The sequence below is a fragment of the Oculina patagonica genome, chromosome 2 (assembly GCF_052425735.1).
Source record: "Oculina patagonica isolate OP01 chromosome 2, crgOcupat, whole genome shotgun sequence".
NCBI lineage: Eukaryota > Metazoa > Cnidaria > Anthozoa > Scleractinia > Oculinidae > Oculina > Oculina patagonica.
In genome coordinates, this window is record NC_135759.1 from 45,356,074 (window position 1) to 45,367,496 (window position 11,423).

General features: G+C 38.2%; 1 protein-coding gene and 1 pseudogene across 1 annotated transcript in view; both read right to left on the reverse strand.

Moving 5' to 3' along the window:
- Window positions 1–5,067: 5,067 nt before the first annotated feature.
- LOC144644857 (pyruvate kinase PKM-like) overlaps window positions 5,068–11,423 on the reverse strand; it is a 20,246-nt gene continuing 13,890 nt past the window's right edge. The window contains exons 6-9 of the mRNA XM_078504405.1: window positions 8,242–8,520; window positions 7,775–7,874; window positions 7,247–7,466; window positions 5,068–6,794 (exon numbers count right to left, since the gene is read on the reverse strand). Of these exons, the coding sequence (XP_078360531.1) occupies window positions 6,437–6,794; window positions 7,247–7,466; window positions 7,775–7,874; window positions 8,242–8,520 (957 nt within the window). The 3' untranslated portion in view covers window positions 5,068–6,436. The remainder of the gene's footprint in view (window positions 6,795–7,246; window positions 7,467–7,774; window positions 7,875–8,241; window positions 8,521–11,423) is intronic.
- The window catches only part of LOC144640333 (ATP-dependent DNA helicase PIF1-like), a 1,787-nt pseudogene continuing 1,542 nt past the window's right edge, over window positions 11,179–11,423 (reverse strand).

Here is an 11,423-nt window from a genome sequence, read left to right on the forward strand (position 1 = left end):
CTGCCCCATACCCAGGGGGATATGATGAGGTATGAATGGGCATTTGTATAAATCCCCCAGGGGATGCTAGATCCCAGGCGCTCTCTCCTTCTCCTCCCTTGCGGTCCCTTCCACTTTCCTCGTGCACTTTTCACTTTCCACGTTACCCCTTCAGGACTCGCTAATAACGCTGCAAGCAAACAAGCCACGACATATAATGTGTTACACGTGAAAATAAGGAAACTTGCAAACACTGTACATTATCTTACATCAAACTATTCCAAGGAAACATTTACTGGCGCAGAATCGCCGATTTAGCAATTACGCCTTCTTATGAAGTTCCCAAGACGACCACAAATATCATTTTGTAAACACGATGAGTATTAAAGCTAAACGCTTGCGGCCGAGTTGCGGGGTCGCGTACGAAGATCTATTTACATTCGGCTAAGTTTCAAGGCGACCAAGAATTTTATGGAACAGGACCGTATAAATCATATATGTACTGTAAATTAGGTTCATTTTTTCTTTTTTTTTGTACAGTAAATTAGGTTATTTTTTTTGCTTGTTGCTCTTTGCTCTTCTTTTTAAATGCTTGAATTTGATACATAAACTCCAGAATACTTGTATTTTTTTATGTCAATTTTAAATATACATAAATCTTCTACAACTTTAAGAATAGAAGTATTTTATACTTAATGCTGATCGCCAGTTTAGACAAGTGATCTAATGATCACTGATTGGCCCTTCAGGATAAATAAAGTTTTTATTATTATTATTATTATTAATAACAAAAAAACAACAAAATGCGACGTTAGCGACGTGAGCGGAATAGAAAGCGTAAGAACCTTACGCGATCTAGAGGAAATCAAAAACGACGAAAGCAGAAGCGGAATCGGAAGAAAAAGGAAACCTTCTGATTCTTCCGATTTCGATTCCGTCGCGCTTCCGATTGCGATTCCACTATAACGTAAGGCTTCTTACGCTTCCGACTCTGACACCGCTTCCGATTACGTCGCTAGTGGCAACCAGCCCTTAGAGATTACGTCTCTTGGTTTATTTTCCATGGCGACCAAAAAACAAATAACAACAATAATCTGGCAAACTGCATCACCAATTTAGAAATTACGTCATTTGGTTAAGTTTCCAAGGTGATCAATTTTACAAATAACAAAAATAATACGGCAAACTGTATCACCGATTTAGAGATTACGTCACTTGGTTAATTTTCTAAGAAGATCCTGATAATAACAAGCATTAACAATACTGTGGCAGAAAATAAACATAGTATTTAGCAGATTTAGCAATTACGTCACTTGGTTAAGATACCGAGACCACCACAATAACAAATAATAATGTTGTTGACTGCATCGAGGAACGTCACTGAGTTTAGTTTACGTCACATAGTTACGTCAGTTAGTTTAGTTTCCAGGGCGACCACAATAACAAAAACAAACAATAATGCGGTAAACTGCAACAGTGATTTAGAGATTACGTCACTTAGATTAGTTACCATGACGACCATCATAACAAATAACAATAACGAGTTCCATTCTATTTGAGTATATGGGTGTGGCGCGGCATAATCGTGTCAGCTGTTCCTATGTTATAAAAGGAAACATTTAAAGTTGCTTTTATTTAAGCCTCGCCCTGTTATATAACATTAATGTCAACGTAATATGCATTAAAATAGAAAGCGTATTGACCCAAATCACAGTTGTTCATGATGTAGTCCTTACGTAGAAAGAACGCAAATAAAGGTATAAATTAACTTCGCTCAAATTCATGGCAGGATTCTCTTAGGATTGCTTGAAATAGGCAATGGAGATGGCCCCGTTTGTCGCTAGTTCTGACTTGAGTCGACTTGGAGCTAAGCTATCAACTAGTACCACATATGTTTATTCCAAACCTGTGTCGAGTTTTTATCCCAGCGTGATCACCTTCGGCCAACGAGAAAGTCCGAGTTTTATAAGCGGTGGCAGTATGAGAGAAGGTTTGTGTTTTTGTCCTAAAGTATTAACTAGACTAATTTGTCAACATGGTTACTTGCAAAAATCGATGCCGTAACAATCGCTTAATTCCTCGAAAATCGAAGTACACTGTATATTTCTCAGAATCGCAAAACAGAAGCGGTTAAAGTTGTTTAAGGTGATTTTGATAAAGGCAAGAAAATTTTTAAGTTACAATTACAATTATTACGATTATAACGAGACTAATAAGCGCCATCTCAGTTTGGTCTTCGAACTATACAGCCAGCATAGCAAGTGTTTTTCCTTGATGTATCTGTTAGCTGAGAGTTAACTTATTATCAAAATCCAGTTTTGAATATAAACAGAAATTAAAGTTTACATTTCACATTATGTATCATCTATATGTGGTGTTTTTTTTTTACTGTTCTAGAGCCTCTAAACCACATAGAAAAACACCACATAGATGATACATATTGTGAAATGTAAACTTTGATTTCTGTTTATATTCAGTTTCGCTAATTAACTATAAAGTGTTATACAAATCTTTTTACAGTAGATTCCCGATTTCTCGAAACATTGGATTTACCGAACCGATTTTCGTTTTCCTCGGATAGTACTTCTTTGTAATGTTACCCTCGATTTCTCGAGCCAATTTTCGCTTTCCGTGGAGGATTGAGAAATGGGGATTGTACTGCAATATTTTTTCACCGACTTGACCGAATGGTCACAGTGTGAGCCTCGGCCCCTGTAGCACCAATGACACACCTGGCTCCATCGAAAATTTCTTTCTTACTTTGGCGCAAGGATTTCAAGTAAATAACTTTTGCCAATTCCTTTGCAGGGATACAACCACAAGAAGGTTTTGAACATCAGGAAGGCGAATCAATCAGATGCCCAAGAACCCATTTTACTGCTTTTCAGCGGAACGAACTGGAGAAGACATTCAGCCAATCACAGTACATTTCACCTCGGAAACGTCAATCATTAGCACAGGAATTGGGGATCCCTGATAAAGTCATTCTGGTATGATCTAGTAGATGCACTTCAGAACTAAAATAACGAATTTCAATTATTTAAAGAAATACGTTTTAGCCACACGGCGACACATTTATCTTTTTTAATAACACATTGTAAATTATTAGCAGCTAGGAGCCAAGATTAATTAAATGTTATCGTAATGCTACAGAAAAATTTATGTTAGTTTCTTGAACAAGTGACACAGTTCCTTTTTAAATGGGGGCGAAAATGGGGGGAGGGGTATACAGCTGAGGGAATGGGGGAAGCTAAGAGGGAAACAACTAAGGTAATGTTTAATGTAATTGAAATTTTTTTTTTCAGACTTGGTTCAAGAACAGACGGGCAAAATGGCGGAAAGAGCAGCGGAAGGCTGGACCGAGGTCTGAAAGCTCTAGTGTTTCAACAGGCTTGTATTTTTACTACTGTGGTCACGTGCCATATCCAAACAGTCAACTGATGATGAGAGATGCCCGGATGTTATATAGAACTTCTATTGCGCATGCTTCAGATGAGAAGCCAAATACATCAGCTCATTCTCGACCCCAGAGCTTTTGTAGTTGCACGTGACTGCCGGCGACACATGCCTGAAAGAGCTGTGGAGTCGAGAATGACATCGGCTTGATCATGGACTAGAAATGTCTTGTTACTGTCGTCGCCATTTATTTTGCTTTTTATTTATTTTATATTTCTAGCACTCAGAATCTAACATTAATTCACCGGTACCTATTTATACACCTGAGTGGTGAGAGGAACTTTGAGAGTAAAGTGTCTTGCCCAAAAACACAACACAATGACCCCGGCCAGGGCTCGAACCCGGACCGCTCGGAGTCCAGCGCGCTAACCATTTGGCCACCTCGCCTCCCAGTATTTTGTAAATAAGTCCTTCCCAGAAATTAGCCCACCTGAAATGGACATTGATCGTAAGTGTTCACTCTATGTATCATAAAACAACTATCTCTCCCTTCGCTAGGATCGATTCATTGGCGGATCTTGGGAAGGGGCCCGGGGGCCGGGCCCTATTTTTTTTGACCCAAAGGGCCGAGAAAAATTGTTTAAAAAAGCGGGCCCCCTCCTTATTCCAGGGCCTGGATGAGCCCCCCCCCCCCAACTTAGCTGAAGGATCTGGAACCGCTACTGGGATTTTCAGCCGTTTAATGAGTCCGACTGACCGCTCGATTCTTTTCCCGCTTTAGAGATGGGCCCTTTTGAGACATCCGGGATTCGACACAGAAACTCTATACTGATGACGTAAGCTTAACATAGATCCCTTCCGTCTCTAATTGGCTGTTGAGCACGTTTTGAATTTTCTCGTGCAGAAAACAACCAATTCGAAAAAACTGTACGTATCTCTGTAGAGCTACGAAATCAACATGGAATTTTTCTGGTTTTCACTATCAACGCAAGCACAAGCGCAATCACGCAAAAAGGACAAATTTTGATCCTTGTTCTTGTGCTTGCCGCAAGCACAAGGATAAAACTGCAATGCGCTTGTGCTTTTGCTTGAGTCGAAGCCGTTTTCACGGAGAAATAAGAGCTGTTATTCTTGCGCCGATAGTGAAAACCAGGCTTAACCTTTTTTATTTATTCAGGGATGCACAGTTCTTATTGAGCTTTTGAATAGAGAAAGCTTTTAGCTCATTCTCCAGTACGGTGACTTGTAATAACTATCAAGTACTTCGCAGCGCAAAACAACGAAAACATTTGTAAATATAGTATGGGATCTTTCTTTGCTCGAGTTCTGCATTTGCCTTTTTTTTCTGTATTCTTTCATTTTGCTGTGTACAGTAAAGTTTTTGCAGTTTATACCTACGATAGGCTTCGTCAGTAAAATCTTAGCGTGCCTGAATGTAACAAAATGAACGAAGGGTAGAAGTAGTTATCAAGTAAGAAAACACACCTATTGTGTGTTATTTAATCGGAAAACCACAAATGAAGTATCGTTGGGGTACGGGTTAATAAACACAACTCAAAAATATCCACGTGACAGCAACAATAAGCACTTCACAATGTAAATACATTTGTTCTGCAATAAACTTGATTACTTATTTCTTGGTGTTATTGATGTACATCAACAAATTTCTGAAGACATATTAAACGATCAACATTCCCGTAGTTTATATGTTCGATTTATTTCAATGACACTTTTCACGACATAACCTGCTCCTAATTAATCTTCACCGCTAAGCTAGTAACATTCACAAAGCTGATTAAATTAAGGACTACCTCACTCTGCTGAAGCAACCGAACATTTTCATTAACTACAACTTGCCTACTGGCCAACAATTGTCTTTGTTTAATATTTCGCCTAAATCTCTGCAAAAATCTCGACAAATCAACTGACATTTCCTATCTTTACCTAGACTCGCTACCCATGTGATAGCTATTGATCGAAGGCACCACATCACATTCACATACAACAGACTACCCGAGCCTAAACAACAAATGAACCATTTCTCGAATCAGGACTTAGTCCTAAATACTGTATACTGCAAAGCCCCGGTTATAAGCCCCTCCTCTACCTTTAAGCCCCCTGGTTATAGGCCCATATGTATATTAACCACGACAACAACAAAACATATTCCGGTTTTAGTATATACCTCACAAGTGAATAGTTCTTTTTGCGCGCTTTGATAGGTTAACTCAGAGGTGATTAGCATGCACTGTTCAACTCCGAGCAGCCGAAGAGAAACATGTGTCGCGTTGGTACAAAAGTAGTGTTTTGGTCCGCTAGTTATTCAGCTTGTGGGGTATACACTAAAACAATTATTCACGTCAGTGCCGGTGAATGTAGTGGATATTTACCGAGCCGCGGTAAATATCCACCACTGTTCACCTCCACTTCAGTGAATAATTGTTAAATAGTCTCTCCCCTGGAAATTAGCTCTCATTCCTCCAAGTTTTCCTTATAAACCTGCTAACGTCCTTAGTTTTTCAAATAGTTGTCGAAACCCAGGGCTTATAACCGGCATTTTAAGATATTGGTTTTTAAGCCCACAAAACGCTAATCGTTTACTGACTGGAGCTCTATCCCGGCTCTGCCTAACTGGTTTGAACGATGCGATCTCCACTCTTCCATCTATTGACGTGGGATTTAAGGTTAATATTATCATTCTCGTGGCATCACACAGTTGTACCAAATACTCTTGACATCTCAAACATCGACTATCTCAATATTTCAGTTTTTCAAACTGAAAGGAGTTTTTTTCGCAGTAAACAATAACTTTTGTCGAGTCCTGGCTCCGGTTGTTCAAGTGACGATTAGCACCAATCTTGGATTAAAAGTCAAACGGAATCAAATTCACCGCTTTCAGTGTCTAATACAAATTAAAAATCAGAATATGCAAACAAAAAATATAGCTCAAATCTAACACACGACTTGATTAATAATGTGTAGTGAAATTTGTTTCAAAGTCAACTCAAATCCTAGATAGTCAGTAACCTTGCTTCGAACAACCCAGAGTCCTGGTAACAGCTCACTTGATGTGCATTTTTCCTTTGAGATCAGCGGATTCTGACAAGCTCTTGGCAATGTGTATCTTCTCCTCCATAACGGTCAGAATACGGATCGTGTTGGTATGAGCTGCGCCGGCTTTCCAGCCCGATACAAACACGAAATGATTTCCAAGTTTCAAGAAGCCCATCCTTTTGCCCATGTCCAGCGCAAACTCTAGCCTCTCATCGTGTTCTTCCAGGACGTTGTCTTTTGGTGGCTTGTCATAAATGAGCGGGAAACAGCCACGGTACAAGTGCATCTGGCGAGCCACGCGTGCATCACGTGTCACCACTATGATTGGACAACGCGGTCGGAACCGCGACACAACTTCAGCCGTCCTAACAAACAACGCAACAGAATAGAGACAAAGTTGGAAAGTAGTAAGGCAGTCATTTTAGCTTTGAATTCATTCTATAAATATTCCCTTCCAGGCACGCACGATTGCACATACTAGTCTAGTAATAATTATTATAAATGGTTTTATTTTTATCATTATATTATTATCATTATTTTATTTAATTTTTCTTTTTTTTCTCTCTCTCATTCTTGGAGATATAAACTTCAACAGCTACTCTTGAAATCCGAGGTTTAAATAAAGGTGATGTACGTATGTGAACAAGGGTTTAACTAAGTTTACTGGTAATATTAAATTCTTCTTTCTTCATTGCCATTCACGCCTTTGGCAGAACATTAAGACACTATCCCCCGGCGTTCACTTTTGTCACACAACACAATGAGCGATGACCCCGTCACGTAAAGTGTTATGTGGTGAATAAGACTGGCTACTTACGTGCCCCTGTGTGTCAGACAGATGATGCAAGCTGCATTAGCTGTAAATGAAGCTGCCACAGCAGCAATAGCTGTAGTTTCATGAGTGTCAGTCACTCTTCTCATTGTGTGCCTCAGATCATCAAACAGCTGTCTGTGGAAAATGGCTGCCTCCGCTTCACGGCAAATTTTGTGCATCATGGAAATGGCCTGCACTGGATAACGCCCTTTCGCTGTCTCGCCTGACAATCACAAACAGGAAAAGTATGTTTACAACTTTTTCCCATGCTTTACAAAAAGGTTTTGAAACACACGTCAGCCAAGATATCTTCACGCTATGCCAGAAGTAGTATTAGTATTCAGGCCCCTTCTCAGTGGCCTACGGCAGAAAATCTAGACCCCAGTATACATTATACAGGGTTTAGTTCGTCTGCAACTCAGGCTACTTCTCTTAAACTCTCAGGAACCACGTAATTTGTCATGGTTAGGGACCAATCAGAATCTGTGTTGCACTGTGATTATAGTATAAAAGTTGTTATAAATGACAAACCTGAGAGCATAACACAGTCTGCTCCATCCAGGATGGCATTTGCTACATCTGAACTTTCAGCACGTGTTGGACGAGGATTATGAATCATGCTTTCCAACATCTGTTAGAGAAAAAAACAAACTATATTTGTATTTACTACAAAGTTGAACAGTTCAGTTTTCTCAATGATGGCGTTTACAAGAATTTTTAAGAGGGGAGAAAAAGCTTGGTTTGTAAATCCCAGAGGTGGTGGCAGCTGCTTATGGGAGATTTAAATAATAATTATTTATTGACTACAGAGTTTTACTGTGATTGTTTCCACTCTACAGTAAAAACAGGAAATGCTTAAAAGTGCACAGGCAGCTGTTCCAGCCTTCCTGGGTACATACAATGTAGACTGGTTTCAAATAATAAATAAAAAAACAATCAAATGAACAAACGAAAAATGAATGAAGGAATGAATGTTTGATTTGCCTATGCATGATTACCTGTGTAGCACATATGACTGGCTTTCCATTCTTGTTGCATCGACCAATCATCATCTTCTGTGCCAAAAACACTTTCTCTGGAGGAATTTCAATACCCAGATCTCCTCGTGCCACCATGATACCGTCAGCGGCTTCCATGATCTCGTCAAATTTACGCACTCCTTCATGGTTCTCAATCTTGGCAACGATTTTGATTGTTTGTCCATTTGGACCAAGAAGCTTCCGTATTTCTGTGACATCTGCAGCTTTACGAATAAATGAAGCAAATATCAAGTCCACCTGAAAATAATCATCACGCATCCATCAAACATTGTTTGACACTTCTGATATTTTTGACACTATTTTAAAAAATAGGTACGCAATGCGTACATGTGTCTGCTATTTGGAAATTGTTGTTGAAGATAAAGAATGAAAACATTGGCACGCTTAATGATACTCTTGTGTTGAATAGGGAGCAAAAGAAAGAACCTGAGAGACCTGTTTATATAATAACTAAACTCAACTTTGTGTTTAATGCTTTGTAATGAGAACGGTAATACAACATTTCTGTAATTTAAGGTAATTTGAAACTTTGGCAGTGATGAAAACAATGATATTGCAAAACTACCTTTTTATGGTTCATTAACACAACAGTTTGCATGTTACAAAGACAGTCTCTATTGCCTTGTAAAACGTAATTTGAAATTTTGGTAGTGAGAGAAACAATAATATTACTACAATACCTTTTTATGGTTCATTAACACAACAGTTTGCATGTTTCAATGACAGTCTCTATTGCCTTGTAAAACGTAATTCGAAATTTTGGTAGTGAGAGAAACAATAATATTACTACAATACCTTTTTATGGTTCTTTAACGCAACAGTTTGCATGTTTCAAAGACAGTCTCTATTGCCTTGTAAAACGTAATTCGAAATTTTGGTAGTGAGAGAAACAATAATTTTACTACAATACCTTTTAACACAACAGTTTGCATGCTTGAAATACAGTGTCCAACGTCTTGTAAAAGGTAGTTGGAAATATAATATATTACTACACTGCAATTTTATGGTTCATTTAACACAATAGTTTGCATGACTGAAGGACAGTTACCATTGTCTTGTAAATGGTAATTCAAAGCTTTGGCGGTGAGGAAAACTATCATATCACTACACAAGATTTTTATGATTCAATCAGACAACAGCTAATGTTGTTGAAAGAGTGTTGATTGTTACTGTTGTTTCTCAATGTTAAGCACTATCTTTGTCTTGGTGTTATAGGTGATGGAAACTTTTGGCATTGACAAAAACATATCATCTAGCTGGTCTTGAGTAACTGACTCAAGGTTAGCATCTGATCCAAGAATCTGCTTTAATGTATCATCAAAGAATGTTAGGTTGATTGTTCCTTTCTCATGCTGAAACAAACCCTGGAGGTACCAGTGCTTTTTGCAAGAGGCTGGCCTTTGTTTTAGGCCACAGCTTGCACATTCTACTATCTTTGTTTCAGGTGAGGAGATCTTTTTATTACAATTACAGCAAGAGAGGTATTGGCTGCTGTTGTTTATCCCCAAGACTGTAGCTTGAATGGAAGCTGATGTTGATGTAAGGGGCAGCGTGTTAGTAATGCAAAGTGGTTCATCAAAAGGAACTGCTTCAACAATCACACAGCCAGTTTTTGCTGTGTTAAGGTGAATGTTGTTATTGTAGGCGTCTTTTCTCACTCTCAAGTTAGTGAAATGATAGGTTTTGCCTTCTGTCACTTGTGAGGTGAAGTCTCCCCATAAAGTAAGTTTGGCAGATCCATGAGGGTCAAGGAGATTAGCTTCTGATTTGTTTAATGCAGCTGATTTGGTAGATGAGAATTTTTTAGCGGCTGTAAGGTTTATCAGCTTTGCCTTGAGGCTTATCAGTTGGCCATCAAACACTGAGTTAAGTAATGACAGGTTCAATGTTTGCGGCAAAGTTTTCCTTTCAAAATCCAATTTATCCACTTGGGATAGTTGTACATCAGGACCCATGCACACACTGGTTGTGCTTTTGTCCAAGCGAAATTTGTTGATCTTAACTGGACTCTTGCTTTTACTGTGCTTGTTGAATTCATCTATACGTGGAGGAGAGAAGCAAACACCACGTTTCACCTCATCTTGACCAGTTTGAATCTGCATGTCAAAGTACTTTGTTTTGTTGCTTGTCCAAATTGGTGACACATTGTGCAAATAGCCTGTAATATAATCTTGATGCTCTGTTTTTTGTTCTTCCATGGTTGACTATACAGGAATAGCTGAGGAAACAAAAAGGGAAAGAAATCAAACATTGTTGTAAGAACTTGTCAACAGCTCCCCCATACTCAAAACAAAAGTTACTTACCTATGAGTTAATAGGGGCTTGAAATTTATATAGTGATCGTGGAAAAAATGTAAGTTTTTGCAGTGGCAGATCCAAGAATGGAGTACAAAAACTTTCACATTTTTGGGCCTTAAATTTGTATGATAAGGTCAGGGCTTACCCTCCTCCCCCAACCTCCACACCTTTGCATAAATCTGCCACTGGAACCAGAGGCATTTATTTCATATGCCAAAAATATTTTTTTTCAGTATAATACTAAAACAATAACATTATAGTGGACTCTCAATGTAATGAAGGGCCAAGGGACTGGTATAGCATGTTTGATATCACAAGTTTTGATTAAATTAATGGTGTTCCTATATATTAAATAGTATAACTGAAGATAAAGAATATTGTTTGTTATACAGAGAACTTTGTTCAATAGAGGTTCTTTAAATGGAGATTGCATTGTATTGTAGAAAAAATTTAAAAATCATGTTCACCAAATATTTGGTGTTAATAAACACAAAAAATGTGTAGTTTTGTCCAGTTACCGTTTTTAATAATACAATGTAATATTCTGGATAGTATTCTTTAGCTTTTTGATTACATATATTTTAGAACAATAAATTACTATGCTGGTTTTGGTTGAATTAATGCACATATTGCTTTGTGATCGGAGAAATATGTTTCTAAAATGTGTACAGTGATTTGTGGTTCAGGCAAATTGGTATAGATATGATCAATAGTGGTGTTGTTATCAGTAGTATAGCATGATACTAATTGTCTATAATTATTGTTTGTAATAAACAAGTTATGAAGATGAGTTTTGTCTTTTTGGTTTAACCAATTGACATTAAAGTCACCAAGAAAAATAC